General features: G+C 37.7%; 1 protein-coding gene across 1 annotated transcript in view; it reads left to right on the top strand.

Moving 5' to 3' along the window:
* Positions 1-18,761, top strand: part of LOC114060902 (usherin-like) — a 316,442-nt gene that overhangs the window by 74,866 nt on the left and 222,815 nt on the right. Inside the window, exons 15-18 of the mRNA XM_027890772.1 lie at positions 3,238-3,511; positions 6,513-6,716; positions 6,850-6,930; positions 9,300-9,485. Coding sequence (XP_027746573.1) covers positions 3,238-3,511; positions 6,513-6,716; positions 6,850-6,930; positions 9,300-9,485 — 745 coding nt within the window. The remainder of the gene's footprint in view (positions 1-3,237; positions 3,512-6,512; positions 6,717-6,849; positions 6,931-9,299; positions 9,486-18,761) is intronic.

Below are 18,761 nucleotides of genomic sequence, written 5' to 3'. Positions count from 1 at the left end.
GAACCCGTGACTGCTGATAAAGTTTGCATTACTTGTTTTGATGCTGGCCACTTCAACAGCAGCAAAAGCCTAAGCACTGCCCGTGTGCAACAGTGGTACAGGCTCCCAAGACACTGTAGCTGATGATTTGCTTCTGCAAAGGAATTAAAAAAGTCTTGAAAGAACTTTTTCCAGAGAATTCCACATCTGAATAGTTGCATGAAGTAAAATAACCAGTGTTCAAGAACTCGTTTCAGAGTGACTGATTCTGAGGAGGCTGCTAAGGGGTCTGTGTTTGGGCCTCTGCTCTCTGGCTGGCAGGTCTGAACTGGGCTAGATTTTGAACTGGAAAGAACATCAACATGAGTAACATGTACTTTCCCTTGGCCTTGACAAGGTTTTTGAAGTCCATTGCTTTTCTCTGCTGGTGTTCCTGAATGTCAGGAAGACTTCCCAACTCAAGGGAGATAGAGCTATAATCATTCTTCTAGTTCTACATTGGTTGAGACCATTTTGGATGGCAGGTTTAACGAAGTGTCATTCAGGCTCTAGTGCAGCCCCTGTCCTATGTGAGTTTGGTTTTTGTAAGCAGATTGAGTGCGACAGAGACTGGCTCCTGCAGAAAAGTGCAATACAGAACTCAAAGAAAATCATTTAAGTTGAAGGGACCTTTGGAGTAATTTATTGCCAATCTTTGCTAAAAGCAGGACCAAATTATGTATGAAAAGGTTGCTCCATGCATTTTCTGTTTGGGTATTTTGCATCTCTCTACAGATGGATGGTCCACAGCCTGTTCTAATCTTTGACCATCTTCATTGCTATAGGAAAAAAATCCCAAAGAAACCAGCCCTGATCTCTTACTGTTTCTCTCACTACAACTTGTCTTTTGCCTCTCATCCTTTCATATTGAGCCTCTGAGAAGAGACTGGGTCTGTCTTCTCTGTATCTTCCCATAAGGCAGTTGAACAGTTAAGTTCTCTTCCCTTTTAAGACTGAACAAACTCTGTTGTTTCAGCTTCAACTCATGCTCCAGGTACTCCAACCACTGACCAACTTGGTGCCTTTCCACTGGATTCACTCTGGTGTACTGCAATATCTTTCATATACCAGAGACTCCACAACTGGGTACAGTTGTCCGGGTCTTATACATGATAGAGGGGAAGAATTGTCTCCTTGGAACTGGTGCCTACCTCATTTCTAATGTAGCCCACTGCATGTTGGTTTTCACTGTTTTGAGAGTACATTGGTGACCAGTGTTCAGTATTTTCTTCAAAGCTACTTTATATGTCTAGAATACCAGTGACAGCCCTCTTAGCTGTCACCTGCAACCTTGATGAGAGTACACCCCATCCTATTGCCCACGGCATTAATAAAATTTTTAATCAGAGTTGGCCCCTGCATCAGTCTTGGAGAGATATCACAACCTGCTAGTGCAACTATGGAAGCTCTTCTTGCCCCTCCTATCTTCCAGTTTCAGGCTAAGCTTTGGTTTTCCTAATTCCAAACTTAAATGCTAAGATATATCAAAATAAGAATTCTGTACATAGAGAAAAGCATTAATGAAATTTTGTACCTCAAACTGAGCGAGCGTGCTTTTAAGAATTAAACTAGAAACTGCTTATGTTTAGAGCTGTGATATAACACTCCTGTTGAGAGATGGCAACTGAGATGTCTGGAAGAAGAGGATGATCTTCAGGTGTTTTTGGTTTAAAGTAATAATATATTTTCCAAGGACAGATTAGAAATCAAGTGTGTTTTTTAAAGTGGTCCCAGAATTTTATCTAAAGCAAACAATTAGTCTGTTGTTTTTCTAAACCTATGCTCAGATCTATGCAGGACTTTGCGCTTTTTTATCTTCACCATGCAGGACCATTGACACTGAGCAGTGGTCCCCTATCTTTGTCTTCACTTGGGCATTCTAAATGTCAGTCCAGGTCAACACAAAAAGCACAAGCATTATTCACTGCCTGCTTTAAAACTGTGCCAAGATGAGTAAATTGGAAGAGGGTTGTGCTGAGTAGTGACCCTGTGTCAAGCACTGTGCCCTCTCTCTGGCTTCCAGGTCTGGCAGGCCTGCTGGCATACCACGGTACTAATGCATCTGGAATGCTTTCTTCACACCAGAACAGTGTGCTCCATATTAATTCTTATCACTGAAGAAAAGCAGTGACTTGTCCAATGGACACATTTTTTCAAGCTATACTCATCAACATTGATGCCCTGATCAGTCCTTCACCTGTATTGTAGAGTCCTTATCTATAAATGGCTCTAAACTCATGGAAATAGGAAAAGTCCCAAAGAAAGAAATCAACAAAATCCCTCTGTCTCATGAGCAAGAAGTCAGTGTGCACTTGGCATAGGACCTGCATTGCCTGTGTCACTGCAAGTACAGAGTTCTTTCATCAGCTGGAGTTCCTGTTAAGGAAATACAATCTAATTATGAACACTACAATGCTAATATTATCAGTAAACTAAATATGTCAGTTTGTCAATAATGGTATTAAATCTGTAGTTTTTATTTCACTTAATAAGGTTTTGGCATAGAAACAGTAATGCCTTTTTGTGGATATATTCATATTTTTCAACCACCAGTTCATCTCCTAAGTGTCTAGTGCTTTATATGTGCCAATTTACAGTCTCAGCCCACTTGTGTTCCGTTCTGGTAGGATAAAGAGTCTTGCAGTAAAGCATTTGGAGACTTCTGCAGTGAAATATTTAAGTAAAATGTATTTCTATTAGAGAATTGGCACATTAATCTCAAAAAGCACATACAAAACCAATTATTTTCTTACAAGATGTAGAAGAATAAGGATGAAATGTATGAATGTAAGAATCAATGTATACTGGAAAAATTTGAAATTGAGTTCACCAGCCAATTAAAAAGACCTTAATCAGGTCTGACATTTCATTTCCTTATTATCTTGTTACATTCTTCTAAAAAATGAATCAACAGATAAAATACTGTTTTCTCATTCTCAAAAAAGCAAAACAGTCCTGATTCATTGTCTTTTTTTTTATTTGCATTAATACAAAAGTCTGTTGTCAAAAAATCAAAATATATTTTCCTACATTCTGAATTAATTGATTCACTCACTGTACTTAGCATGCTTCATTTAAACAGTATTAATCTGAAGATAAAAATGTCTTGTTCATTGATCTTGTGCACAACTCCCTTGATTATGTTTTTTAAAATAAATTTCTGTTGTTGTGTATTTGATGTCTCTTTCAAAATACTTTTTTGTCTTTAAAAATATATAGATTGAATTGAAAAGTGGAATATTAAACATCTTTTTAAAAACTGGCATTGTCTTCACACAAGTGGATCTCTGGTTGGGACTGTCTTATTGTGATGGAAAGTGGAATAAAGTCACCGTGAGCAAGGAGGGTTCTGTGATTTCAACAAGTATGAATGAACTGAGAGAGCAGGCGCTTGAGCCCCGTGTTCAGCAGCTGAAAGTAAACTCACCCATCTACATAGGAGGAATCCCACCTGAGATTCAGAATTTTTATAAAGAACTGGGGTTAGCACAAGGTAAGATGACACCAAGAACATTTTCAAAAACTGGTGTCATGCACAAGGTGGACATTCTGCTGCTGCTAGTGTAAATTCATGAATATGTAACATGAATTTTTCTTTCCACCCATTGTTGGTTTAACTACCAGTCATCCCTACCTATTTAGCTTTATTGAGTTCTGATCCTTTTGCAAAGCTACAGAAATTCTTCCTACCCAGTGATATCTGAAGCAATTTAACTGCTAGGAGGGGAATGGGAGAATAGCAAATGGTAAACTGAGATGCCCAGCCAGATGATCTCAGATCTTCATCAGAGAGAGCCAGTTCAGATAAACTTGTTTCACTTGATCAACTTGTGTCACTTGCAGATCTTGAATACAAAACCAGTGGAAAACAGAAAACATAGCTTAAATCACTGTAATGAGGCTGGATGCTGCCACATGGAAGAATAGTTGAGAGGATTTTAGACCATTTTTAGGCAATACTGATTCTCCCACCCAAAATTAAGTGAATATAAACCCCTGAATTTGGATTTTGGCTACAATTTCTATGACATTTTTCTGGTTATCAGAAAGAGGGGACCTGGTCATATTTTTAGCCATCACTGCGACCCCTTCTGTTCTGAACAGGCCAAATTTTTAGGGAAAAGAGAGAAGCATTAATTGCAGCCTGATACTAGTGGCCTCCACAAAAGATCTACTGTAGGAAATGTAGCCGAAAGCATCTACTAAACTGGCTCTATTTTAGTGTGTTTTTTCATTAGTTGTGAAAATATTCATCAGTCATGGTACGTTTTTCAGATACTGTGAACGAATAAGTAGCAGTCAGTAAGTGATTGGTGGGGAATCTAGTAAGTGGCTTTGAATGCATGAACTCACACTCAATGTGTGCATCAGGTAAGCTCTGCAGAGCTGTATGGAAGCCTCGTGGTTTCACAGCTATAGAGTAGTTTGAATCAAATCCATGCACTGGCATTCACAGATATTTCAATAATATAGTGTTCTTCCAGCTCTAAGTATCACTTGTGATATAATCTTCCTTCAGGTTCTGTGTGCATAATATTTATGGCCCGAAAGAGCTAGCCAGTCATACCCTGTCAGTGTTGCCTTGTAGCAGATGGTATAGCCTTGTGAGTGGATGCATTCACAACTCCTGCAGCAAAGAGATCTGTGAACAAAGAATCTAGGGCAACATAGCATCTAAAGTGAGTGTCTGAAGTGCATACCGAGGCACATCAATAAACATCACTTTTCCACCAAGCCTCCTCAGCACGCCACAAAATAAGATGGTGGCTGGGAGTTTGTACTTAGAGTATCTAAAGACAAAAATATTCTTATGTGTTCCTAAATGTAGTTTTAGGTAAACAAGATTAGACATTATAGCTTAAAGCATAGTTTTATTTAGGACTACAGTGATGTAATGGTGAGATAATAGAATATGGAGACCTTCCGATTTAATAGTTATTTAGGTAAGGTTTTCTCAATCAATGGCTGCTTGGTAGTTAATTTTGAATAAAGGAATATTGTTTTGCTCACAGCAAATAAGGGATAAATATCCTTCTCCTTCCACCTCACCTCCATGTCAGTTACATCTTTAATTTAAGAAATTTCAACTAAAGTCTGTAGGCATTTGCATGACCCATGAAATGCCCTCTTGAGAGTTCAAAAGGCAGGTACCTTGCAGAAATGTTTGAGAGAATTTGTAGTCTTTACTCATTCTGCAGCTACTTGGGAATAAACAAGATTACTTGGCTGACATCAGTCAGAAATCTTCAAATAGTGATAAATGTAGCTAAAAAGGTACTAAAAATAATGTATTAAAATAACTTATACAATGTGCATCTCACTGAAAATTAAACAGCTTTTCATTTTGTCTTATGATTAGGATGCCTGTGCAGACTGGGACTAATTCTTTCCTCTGCCACAGACTAAGAAACTGATCAGGTCGCAGTGGAGTAGGAGTTGAGCTTAAATTAGGATGTATTTATGCTAAGGAGCAGTTTGGCTGAATTCCTAGCATTGTGGAAAGAGAAAGTGTTTTAGAGGCTGACTCAAAATGGGTGTCCACCTTCAGTACCCCTTCTTGCATGAACTACATAAGGACATTAGATTCTCAGCTGAGGTGGCTAAATACAAATAGTACTCTGATCTTGGAATGATTAAGGCAATAAAAGTACATAAGACATAAATACAGTGCTTTCACAAAGCTAAAGAGTAGCACTGATCAGTGAGAGGCGGATTTTTAATTTACAGAGTTAATTCTTAAATGAATTGAAGTCTTCAGTTTGGTTACTGTTTACTTTTGGTTTATGTTAAGCACCAATCACTACTCAGATTTGAGAACTATTTTGTATCAATTATTTTTAGTAAATATAGAGATTTCAACAACTGCATCCTGAATTTTATAGTGCTGTTTTAACTGCAAATGGCTAATTTAACATATTTGTAATGTTGATAGGAATGTTACACACATGGACAGATAGAAATATATGTATATATAGAAATAAACATAAAATGTCGCTTCTTAAATTTTTTATCATAAAGAAATAGTTTCAGGTTATGTTTCTAGAGGATGTTTGTAAACAGCATACCAGTTATATCCTCATCATAAAAAACTGAAATAACTCCATCTGATCTCCTGAAGTTAATTGTATTTTTAATTTAGATATTTTTCTCAGTTTGAGAAAGCATGTTTATTAACAAAATATTAAAAAGCAGCAGAAAGCTGATTTTAAAAGTCAGAATCACTTTTCTGGTAATAATTTTGAAGTGAGAAGTGACAGGAGAGAAAACTGCAAGCTATTTTCTTGTGGGATGGAATTGCTAAGAGTGAAAGTGTAGACTAGTAAGGCAGGAACTTACCAGCCTAGTATCTTGAAAGTGTAGGCAGAATGTCATGTTGGAAGTCAACCTAATCACATTGCAGTCTTTAATGCTGAAAATATAGAATTGAAAGGAACAAAAGTGTTTCTTAATGACTGAAGCTCTTTATGTGGTACTAATCCCTTACTGTTTGCTAGGTTTCGGTGGTTGCATGAAGGATGTTAAATTTACACGAGGTGCTGTCGTTAACTTGGCATCTGTGTCCAGCAGTGCTGTCAGAGTCAATCTGGACGGATGCCTATCAACTGACAGTGCTGTTAACTGCAGGGGAAATGACTCCATCCTAGTGTACCGAGGAAAAGAGCAGAGTGTTTATGAGCGTGGTCTACAACCATTTACAGGTAGCACATTAGTTCTTTAAAAAAAAAATACATAATTTTAATTACATTTTTTGTTAATGTATTACTGTGTTCAGTGGTTTTTTAGTATTTTTTAATCTTTTGCCTCCTCTATACTTCTCCATGTCCTTTGAAGAATACCTCTATAGGGTGGTTGCCTCAAATGAAGGAGGATCAGTATCTAGTGAATGGACCCACGTTCGTACAAGAGAATCAGGTAAATATAATTTTAAGTTTTACTTGCTCTCATTTTTCATGGGCTATCTAATCCCAGGTTGAAGGTGTTCCAGGACGGTCTGGACACAATTCTGTGCAACCTGCTCTAGCATGACCCTGCTTGAGCAGGGAGGTTGGACCACATAACCCACTGTGCTCTCTTCCAACCTGACCCATCCTGTGACTTTGTGGAGACAATCCCACCACAGTGATTTTGAGTAGTGCTCGTTGCATGGTATTTCTGAAGGTGCAAAACAGCTTAATGCTTTGAACAGATACCAAACTCCAGTCATGAGCTATAAGGTGCTCAGGCAAATATTTTCTTATCATAATTCAGGATATTTTCCAAATATGTATTGGATAATGTCATTATGTGAGAGAAAAGGATGTAATTGAACTGCATTAACTGAGTAAGAGCAGCCATCCATGTAGTTGTGCTCGTACGTGCACATCTAACCTCATGTTACATGAGTAGGCTGGAGTAAGTAAATCTGCATTTTCCTATGTATAACTTAATGATACAAAATCAGGTATAGAGGAAAGTGGTCCACACAAGGTGTGGAAATAAGAGGCCATACGGTTGCTGAGGACAAGAAGGTCTTATGAGAGTTGTTTTTTTAAATGACCCACACATGAATATGCTGCTCAATGCTGCTGAATGAGGATTCTTTTAACAAGTAGTCTGTAGATTGTCTGTGAAAATGTGGGAATTTATACTACAAAAGCAGCATGTGGCTTGTGGAGAAGGTTTCAAAGTAGGAACATAATATCTGCAGAACATTAAAGATGAAATTTTTCATATGTCTTATGAAGAAAATGAAAAAAACTTTTCCTCTTCTGCTCATTGTTTTTGCAAACTTTATCAAGCAAGTTTTTGAAGGTTTACAGTTCTTTGTATTTTGTTTAACAAACTTTCCCTCTTCCGTAAATTGAAGCCTAATTGCGTTCCAACAAGGCTGAGAATTCTTTTGATGGAAGTTATTCAGTGTATGATCATAAAACCTTATGTGATGCTTGCATAAATATTGGACTGTCATTATTTTGTGTGCCACCCAGAAGACACAATATATATGCATATTTTCATATTAACTGTCTGACAACTCTAAGGTTTGCCACAGTTATGTTTGCAAGCTGACCACAGCATTGAGCTGTCTGTGTTCCCTGGGGTTGGAGAATAATTGCACTATTTAATTATTTTTGAGTTGGTTTTGTTATATCCCTTATGAGAAGACCATCTGCTGTACAGTACCTTACCTTACCTTGTGATACACTTCATAACTAATAAAATCAATATATTACTATAGTAATGGAAACTTTCTCAGATTGTCACGTTCTTACTTCGCACAAGAATCACAACTTCCAGATATTTTTGTACTTTCCATGGTGGTACCCTTCTTATAAAAAACAAGGCTGAATTCATATTTAATGAAACTAAAAAATAAAATTACCAAAAAATAGGTTATTTAATGGTGAGAAAAGTGAATGATCATCAGCAGGGCTAGGGAGTCCACATGCATTTATGGCAAACTCATCATCCATCATCCTGCCATAGTGCTCCTTGGGTCTTTCCTTTGCATCCCTTGTGCAGTCATCTGTGATGAAGCTGTTACTGGCCAGACCTTTACTTGGTATAGTAATAGCTAAGAAATAGTTAAAGCTTATAGGAAATGGGATGATTTCTTTTTATTAGCAACTGTATGCACATATAATCTTGGTTTTCTGTTCCTTAAAACATTTTAATTTTCCTTTTTCTTTTTTCCTTTTTTCTTTTTATATTATGCTGTGATCAGAAGCAAAAGATTTTGCAAAATGGCCTTAAAAATCACTGTTTTGCCCCAGGAGAAGTGCATGGCATTGTGGAAATAGGAAAATAAATCAAAGAGCTTTAATTTTTTGAAGGACTTCTGTAAATGAGAATGCAGATATTTAGAGATGTCTCATAACTGTGACATTCTGTCGTTTAGATACCCAAATGATAAATATCAAAACTCTTCTCTGTTGCAGTACTGTCTTCTTTCATTCAGTTGTATTATTATAATGCCTGAGCTTGTTAGCTACATGCAATCCACCTCCTCTCTTTGTGAGTGATGCTTAAATATGTTTGATACATGAAATGTTTTTGGAAAATTGCAACAAGACAAGAAGGAATGTTATGTAGATGGAGTTTTGATGGTTTTGAAATATAGCTTAAACTGAATAGCTCAAGATGTGCAGTCATATTAAATCAATGCTGAAAAGTTACAACTCTAATAAATTGTATTTATGCTAATGGTTGAGTCTGATTTACTGCAGCCATTAAAAGTGAAGAATAGGGGCAATAGTCTCCTTAGAACTGCCATTTTCTCTATTTTCTATTTTATCCTTCTACAGTTCCACAAAATGTGCCAACTCCCTCAAGAGTTCACAGTATAAATGGTTACAGCATTGAGGTCACCTGGGACAAACCAGCTGGGGTCATAGGTGTAATTGAGAAGTACATTTTGAAAGCATATGAAGCGGATGGTCCCAGTGTACCCATCACTAGTGCTGAGCTTGCTGACGCTGGTATGCTCACAGGTAAATGCTGTTAAGTACCATTTTTTAGGCATATCTAATAACACAGGATGCTTATACCTCCTTTTGTTGATCTGTAAAAAATTACTTGTCTATTTTTGTGTATACATAGCATAGATAACATTTGGAAGGATAATTATTTGTGTCAGCATCCTCATAGCGATGTACTCATTTCAAAGAACAATAGAAATTAAAAACAACACAAGTACTAAAAAGCAATTCCCAAACTATTTATGATCTAGGCAGGAGGAATGCTTTTTTGATTTGCTTGTTTTTGCTTAGTATGTGTGATCTTTTTTTCCTCCTTCACTGGTGTTCCATCCAGTTCACCTAAATTAACTCTTAATGTGGGTCCCATAGGGCACTATTTGACCTGATGTATGAAAGCACTTGATCCTACCTGCCTAATTTTGATCATATAAACCTAACTCATTTCAGTGGGAACTAGCATGCATGTGTGTTAATCAGGTGCTGTGTTTGATACCCCTGGGATGTAGAGGTAAGTTATTATGGAATGAAGGAATTCAGGGCTTTGAGTTTATGGGGTTTGTTTGCTGTTGAGCTGTGGGTTGTGGACAGAAGCTATAAGGAACCATTACATGGAATGTTTCCTGGAGTCTAGGTCTTTTTACCCATAGGAGGCAGAATTTTTAAGGAAGAAATACTGGATTCTTTCTGCTACATAGAGAACATTTTGGGACATTTCTTCCTGTCAAGATAATGTGGATCTGGCTTTCTGCTCTCTGTTAACAAACTGCCTTTGCTTGCTGCTACAAGGGGACAAAGTACATTACAGACAAGAATCTGGATTATGTTATATGGTGACTAAATGGGGCAATAGTACAAAATCTTACTTTCATTGTAACAAATTGTGACCTACACATTTGTTTTTATAATTTCTAACATCAGTTATTTAATCCATAGCAGTTCCCAAAGTGGTAACAATGTAATGCTCAAAGCTGTTGCTTTGGTTTGGCTCAGGTTTTGGCATTACAGTAGTCCTGGAAAATCTGTTAACTCAGGCAGTGTGTTATTGCTGCTCTCCTGAAGCCCAGGTAATAGTTTTTACATAAGTATATATGGTTTGTGTTGTTTCTCTGCCATAATCACACATTTTCAAGAGAAAACTTGCATATATTTTATTTTCTTCAGTTTGAAATATCTTGACTGTTTGTGAGTAATGAACTTGCATACTACATGGGCTTTCTATCCTTACTGCGATTTCTTTGATGACCTTATTGATTTCATTATTCTTTATTTATGCCACAAGGCAATACAAATTGTATTAGTAAAATTTAAAGACCATAGTAGGAACATATGTATTAGGTAGCTTATTCACAGCTAAAAGTCAGAACAAAAATGTTGTTTAAATTTGTTGGGTTTGTACCATGATTATGTGTCAGGGTTATGAAAAACTCTATACCAACCTGGACAGGTAAGAGGTTATCTGCATACAGCTTACAGGAGGTAGAAAAGAAGACATACCTTTATATTAAATGGAGACAGTAAGTGGATCTTGGTTCTTTACTCTCTTACAGTAGATAGAATAATGTTGATATAATGTTGAATAATGGAAAATAAAAGAATGGAATCATAGAATACCAGGTTGGAAAGGAGCTCAAAAATCATTTTTGTGCAACCTTTCTTGGCAAGCCCATGGCATAGAAAAGATGACCCAGCGGCCTGTCCAGCTGAATCTTAAAAGTGTCCAGTGTTGAGGAATCCACCACTTCCTTGGGACATCATTCCAATGGCTGATTGTGCTCATTTTGAAAATTTTTCCTCTTGTGTCCAACTGGAATCTCTCGACGAGTAACTTGTGTTTCTTACCCCTTGCCTTTTCCACATGACTCCTTGTAAAAAGGGAGTCTCCCTCTTCTTTGTAGCCACTCTTTAAATACTGGAACATGGTGATAAGGTCTCACCTGAACCTTCTTTTCTCAAGGCTGAACAAACCCAGTTTTCTCTCACCCTTTCTTCACTTGGCAGGCTTCACAATCCTTTTATCATATTTGTAGCCCTTTTCTGACCCCTCTCCAGCCTGTCCACATCTTTTTTGCACAGTGGGAACCAAAACTGAACACAGTGTTCCAGGTATGGCCTGACAAACATGGAATAGAGTGGGATAATGACTTCTTTATGTCTTCTAGTGGTACCTTTCTTGATGCAGCATCCTACTGGCTTTGTTGCCACAGCAGCACACTGTCCACTCATATGACCCAAAGAACTTAAGAACGGCTGTATTCAAATATTGGTCTCTCTGATAATGTCAGATTATAGATGCTTAGGAATAAAATGTAAGAAATGTAGGAGTGAGTGTTCCTGTTAATACAAATTTAGCTGTTTGGCTGTGGAATTCCTTGGCTGAAAGCTGCATCTGGACCATCATGCTTAATGTACTATGGTAGAATTGTCTTTATTTTTTTATACATTTATACTTTTAGCTTCTGTAACTTGCTGTGGCAGTATGTTTTCCAGTTCAGCTTTGTGGTTTTAAGGAGTGATTCCTCTTGTTGTTTGTAACTGCTGCCTAATAGTTCAGTTACGTATTTTCCAGTTTTGGCTTTGTATGAAATATATAATTCACATCCTCATGGTGAGGTCAGAGCTGAGAAAAGTGAAAATTGAATCACCAATCTTGAAGATATTTTATGTTAGTCCATTGATTTCAGTGAAGCCTACACAGATGGGCAAGTCTGTGGACACTGAGAACTGGTTATCCACAAATGGGAGACTGAGGTGTTTTCCCTGGTGAATTATCTTTCCTAGTTAAAAGTTATCATAAGCACAGAACCCCACAGAAGATGCTATCTTTGCTTACTTTGAGTTTGCTGAGAAGAAAAATGTTGCTTGTTTTCTCCCTAATTTCAGGGAAATTTCTTTAGAAATTCTTTTGTTATGTTCCATGAGGAAATGCCACAGTAGCTCAAACAGCCAGGCTTGCTAATGCAATAGCAGAGAAGAAAGCACCTCTCAGTGGGATCACTGATGAAGAAACTCTGGCCTTTTTCCACACCCTCCTTCAAATTTTCATTCCCTGTCAAACCTAGGCACCACTTAATCTGCTGCTTGCAAATGTATCTGAGGGCACTGACAACCCTCTTTGTCTTATTTTTTCCCTTGAAGCTTTTTATGCCCATCTGTTGTGTTTTAGTTTATACTTCAACTGTAAATTCTTTTGAACCGTTTCAGTAGGGTCCTGAGTCATAACTGGAGCATGCTGACAAAAAGTTAAGAGCATTACCCATTTCCAAGAAGGCTGTCCTGTGTGCAACAAATTCAAAAGAACCTGTTGTACCCTTGTCAAGAAGAAGAAAAGAGGAGCTAAATATTAAAAGTAAAACAGGTCTTTAAATGACTGTAATCCCACAGTCTCAAATGCCTATTTCTGACTCATCAGAAACCAAAATCCTTCCAAATCTGACCCTTGTAATCTTCAAAATGTCAAACTATTTTTTCACTTTCATCCAGGAAAGGAATATTCATCAGATTTAAATGCTTAAAAAGAGGTTCTGACTGTTGAACCACAAGTGTATTGGATATATTATTTGATATATTTCCACAGCGTGTTCAGTATCTGTATTCTAGGCTGAGAGTATAAAGTTAGAGTGTAAATTTTTGGGATTCAAGGAGCACTGTGCAAGCTTATCTTGCCTTCAAAGAAGCATGTAATAACATTGATACACTTTGGATACAGCTGGTCACACTCACGGAGTAATAAAGGAAGTACAGGGTCATCACATCAAAGAATGTTTTTCCTATAGGCTGTGTTGCTTTCCTGTGCATCCCACTGTGTTCCACATGCTGATGTGAAAATTTAGGATATAAATTAGTATCAGTATTTACACAAATGAAAGAGGCTTTAGAACACACAGTGTTTCGGTGTGGTTTGTGAGAAGCTTTTGCTTCTACTTTCCTTTGGAATACAGAATATCAAAGGATCATTGGAAGGATTATCTAATCCATTCCCCTAGCTCAGGCAAGGTTAGCTGGAGCAGGTTTCCCAGGACCATGTCCAGTTTTGAGTATCTCCACATATGGAGATATCCCTCCACTGTGGGAAGCCAGTTGCAGTGTTTGTCCACTCTCACAGTAAAAAAGTGTGGTTTCTTGTGTTCAGTTGGAATTTCATTTTCTCCCTCAGGAAAGTGGTCCCAGCCTCAAGCCTGCCAGAGTTCAAGAAGAGTTTGGGCTCTCAGACAGATGTTGTGATTCTTGGTGTTGTCCTGAGCAGAGCCAGGAGTTGGACTTGATGATCAAAGAATCATTTAGTTTGGAAAAGACCTCTGGGATTATCGTGACCCATGATCCTTGTGTATCCCTTCCAACTCAGGATATTCTATGACACTCTAATTCATGTATTTCCATTTGTGCCCATGGACTCTTGTCGTATCACTGGGCACTACTTAGAACAGTCTGGCTGCTTCTTTGTTCCCTCCCATCCAGTGTTTACAAACATTGATAGATCACCCCAAGCCTTCTCTTTCCTGAGCTCAGTCCCAGCTCTCTCAGCCTCTCCTCATAAAAGACATGCTCCGGTCCAATTTTCATCTTAGTGGCCCTTTTGTATCATCCACAAACTTGCTGAGGGTCACACTTCCCCCATCATCAAGGTCATTAATGAAGATGTCAAATGGCAATGACAGGGTCCCAAATATGGGCATTGAAGAATGCTAATGATACCTGCAAATAATATTGAATTAAAATATGCTGCAAAAGAATTCACAAACAATTGGTGTTCCTCTTATAGATTTCTCTTTCTAGTTTATATGGCTTTGCAGTTCCTCCTGCCTGTGTCATTGCTGCAATGGCCGAGGGCTGATGTTGTAACTGCACACGTGGTAACGAGAAAATTGTTGTCGGCAGCTTCTCCTCTGAAAGCCCATGGCTGCCATTCCCTCCTTCCCCTGACATGTGTTTGTAATTACTTTTCACCTTTTAGTCTTTTATGCTTGACAGATGAATATCTCAGAAAAAGTTAATTTAATGATTTAATATGGTTAATCATAGTGTCTGGGGTGCACCTTGGTTTTGAAAGTGCTCTAGTTAGAGAATCTCTCAGAAGAGGAGACAGGGCCCCCTGCCAGTGACAGATCGGCTGGGGCTGGACAGTGGGGCCATAGGGCTGGGGGAAGCTTGCTGCCAGGCTGGCAAATACCTGTGGTCTGGGAAATGCTACTGGCTGAGAGATTCTCCCTCCCAGGGAAAGCTCTGCCAGGCCTCATCCAGCACTGCTGAAGCAGTGTGTGGCTTTGCAACCAGCCTCTGCACCCTGAGCACTGCCTCTGACAGCGTTCAGGGGTCACTGTCTGAGGTGGCTCTTAGGAAATGCTGTTTCCTTCAGGATTTTTTGATCTACAAAGGGCCTGTAAGCAATTTACCATTGATGGGGAGTTTGCCACGTGAAACTGTTAGTGAATCGCTGGAATAATACTTTTGTGCACCTGAAATTCCTTGAAAGCTCTTGATTTGAGCAAATATTTTACACTGAAAACATTCCTATGCTGCAGTTAATGAGATTTTTGTAAATTTATAGGAATTTATAAATTTATAGGAAAGGATTGCAAACCAATTAATGTAAACTTATGTAGGGTCAGAGCACTAGGAGGACTCCCAAATCCCTGCTCCAAAGTGAGACAAATCTCTAATGTTCTAAAACTTTTTATGTAGATACAAAGAGCCATAATGCACTAAACAGGTTTGGTGTATTTAGTTTATATTTACTTACAACTAACATTTAAAGTAATAAAAGCTGGAACTTCGTAATGAAAAATATAGTTTTTGAAAGCTGCTTCATCAGGTGCTTGAGCCATGTTAAATACAAGAATGGCTGTTATTTTGAGGTGGATTATTTCTCATTATCATCATTTTGTATAAGTAACCTCTGGTCAGAAGCACAGAGATGACAGAAGATGTCTAAATATTTCCCAGCAGAATGACAGGATGTTCTTTACAATGCCATAACGCAGCATGTGAGATCTGGAGGGCTCTACGCATTGTTCCTGCACAAACGGGTGCCGTGCTCTGTTATCCATTTAATGATGAGGGCTGTGATGCTCATCGTTGGCCTGTTTTGTACCTGTGGGTGTCATAAGGAGATTTGGTCTCTCTCTCTCACTCATCTGTAGGCACATCTGCCTTGGTGGGAGGAGCTGAAGGAGAATACCAGAACTGCTCAGATCCCTGTTTGACTGCGGCAGCTAATGCAACATTGGGTAGCCGATAGACCTGTCTTTGCCCGTTAAATTTCCTGTGAGGTGTCAGATGGTGCTTGAGTTCCTAATGACTCTTAAGTCAGAGTGGCAGAACGTAGGTTCCCATCTCCTTTCATTTAGCTGGCTTTAGCAGACTAGTGGCATATTTTTCAATATATGAATTTTAAAACATAAATTATATTAGTATTCCACAATATTAAGATTCAAACTTGATTGAGTTTAGACCTAAATGAATCTTGTTTACAGTCCAATGCTGTTTTATAAATTTATTCATACAAAATGTAAATTGTCTGATTAAATAAACCTGAACATTTTATCAAAATCACATCAACTCTTAGCTACATACCAATAGTTTTATTAATAAAAAGAAGTCAACTTTTTAATGTTTTTCAGGACAGAAGGGATTATTAACATGTTTTTATAGACATACTCAAGTTTGCAAAAAGGTGGACAGTGTTTCTTTCTCTCTCTGCAAATTTTTAAAGTTAATCATACTACAGAAAATGAGCACTGACAGTTGTTTGAAATGATCAAGAGTAACATAGTGGTAGGTATTACAGAATCAATACTCTGTTGGGCAAAGGTTTTTTGCAAATTGAATCGGCTAGAGAGTTGTCCTGTGTTATGGGGAATGTAACATTTCTTTCTTTAAACGACGGCCACCTGAATTACATCTTCAAAGCCAGTGGAACTTGTACATGGTTTGATATGAAATATTTCTGTTGGGGATAAGAAGGGTCTTTCAGAACACCTAAATCCAATAACTAAAGTAAACCTTTTTTTTTCTTCTTATAAGCCAAAGAGTTGGAATAGATGTCCTCATGTTCAGTAGTCCTTCAACGTTTTATGACTCATATTATACTTAGTTAGAAAATGATTTAAAATGCAGATGTATGCGACAGATTGATGTGCACAGGCTTTCAGTTCAGAAATGCATATGTAGAAGACACATGTACTTAAACAGTTTTTGCTACAATCTGTCAAAAACAAAGTCAGTTGAGGACTTCCTTTTCTGATCAGTGGACTGTGATTAAGTGTACTGTGGCAATGATGCATCTCGACACACAAGTGACTTTGTTAGACAGATGCTGTATGACCTCAGGCATTCAAGTTAGCTAAATAGTCTCGAGGTATGGGGAGGGGAGATTTTGTAATTTTTGTTTTTAAAGCTTAAACAAGAATTAAGATACATCTAAAGGTCAAGTGTTGTTTCAATTGCAATAGGTGTATTTCAAAATAGCCCGGTGTGAAATAGAGTCTTAGGGAGTCAACAATGAAAAAAATCTGGCAAAGAAAAGTCCTTTTGGCAAAAGCATATTCAGCTTGTGAAACAAACATGTGATTAGCTCTGTTTGGAATCTTAGTATTCAGGAGCAAATCTGAGTTTTGAGGCTGCGTATGAAAGCCTGGTTATGATTAAGATTAGCTAAATTTACCTCTAAAAAAGTAGAACTAGCCTTGAAAAATAGTCCTCTTCCACTGTGTTAGCTGCGTGTAATTTTTATGGAAGTGAGGAAGTGAATGTTAGTATTTGTGTTACATCTGTAAGATTAAATAGCTTTTTTTGTGTAAGCTGTGTGTGTAGGTGAGTGGTTTTGTTTTTACTGGAAGGCTTCATCAGGAAATATATTTTAAAAACCTCACCTCAATTTATGTTTTTTTATAACCAATCCATTATGCAGAGTGAAAGCTCTATAAGTAAGTTGCAATAAGCAAGTGTATCTTTTCATCTCTGAAGACCTGATGGAGTTTTGAAGCAACTTCATGAAACAGTGGGATGACAGATTGGAACAGTGAAGCAGCTGCTTTCGTAAAACTAGATGAAAAAATTTCTATTAAACTGTAATTGCCTTTGATTCTAATTTTCAGTTTTTCTGAAAAGAATATTAACCATCATGCTTTAATGTTGAACAGTTTACTTTTTTTCATTGATGCGAAGTACTACTTTTCCACTCAAAACCTGCCAGGATGCTGTGGAATATGGCTGTGCTGCCTTAGTGTATGAGACTTCCCTTTTAGAGGTTCTGAACAAAAGAAATGTCTATTTTACGGAGAAGTGAAGGAAAGAAGCTGGATATTTAATCTTCTTATATGCTGTATGCATTAGAATGATGAATGGAGTGGATATAAAGATGCAACTCACCCTGACTAGTGCATGCACCCGTTTTACCCTAAATTCATTGTTGACCCCTTTTCTACTGTCCGTAGCAATGTTCTTATCCCTTATCTGCTAGAATGAACCTAGCGTTTTCTCTCTGACACAACTCTAATCCTCAACTTTCAATATTGCAAATAATTAAAGACCATTTAAATAAAAGTATAGAGAATTAAATACTAGTTTTGCATATAAAGTGGGCTTAATGTTCTAGGTGTGATTCCAGATCACTCTTTTAGACTGTTAACTTTACATTCATATTTAACAAATGACATTATTCAGTTTCATGGGGTCACTGTGTCAAAATGTCTGTGTTAGAACTTTGATTTATTTCCAAAGGTTCTTTGGGCAGATAGGAGTGGTGTGTTAGAATGATTTAGTGTCTCCACTTCCCCATGTGGATTTTAAGGCTTTGAACATAGTCCATGATGTAAATTTTGAGACTAGGTGGATTCAGCTGCTCTGTGGTGGCAGACTGAATGAATGGGACTCATATCCCAAATGTGGGAGGTTGACCCTCATCTTAAATATTGATGATGTCTCCAATTCTATCTTCTGATCAAAGTGACAATTTATCTGCCTCTCTCCTGTTAACATTAATAGAATACATGCAACTGTGGCCAAATTCTGCTTTGTTAGCATCCCATCTTGGAAAGCCCAATGGATTCTTATCAGGTCAGCAACTATTGGGTATAGACAAGAGATGCCAGTCAGGGAGAATGATAATTGAGGAGCTGGGATGAGTTTTTTTAAAGCTGTCAGCCAACTTCATTGGATCATAGGCTATTTTTTTACTGCAAAATTTATTTTGCTGTGCTATAAATTAATTCACGTGTATCAGTGATGATCTTTGCTATGGGACTGCTGACTTCGTATTTTAACGTAGTCAGGCGCTGAGTGTAAATTTCA

The sequence above is a fragment of the Empidonax traillii genome, unplaced genomic scaffold, assembly GCF_003031625.1.
Source record: "Empidonax traillii isolate 1590-97213 ecotype Southwest subspecies unplaced genomic scaffold, ASM303162v1 scaffold296:size1881848, whole genome shotgun sequence".
NCBI classification, from domain to species: domain Eukaryota; kingdom Metazoa; phylum Chordata; class Aves; order Passeriformes; family Tyrannidae; genus Empidonax; species Empidonax traillii.
Note: the sequence above shows the minus strand (reverse complement) of the source record. Positions and strands in the feature narration are given on the sequence as shown.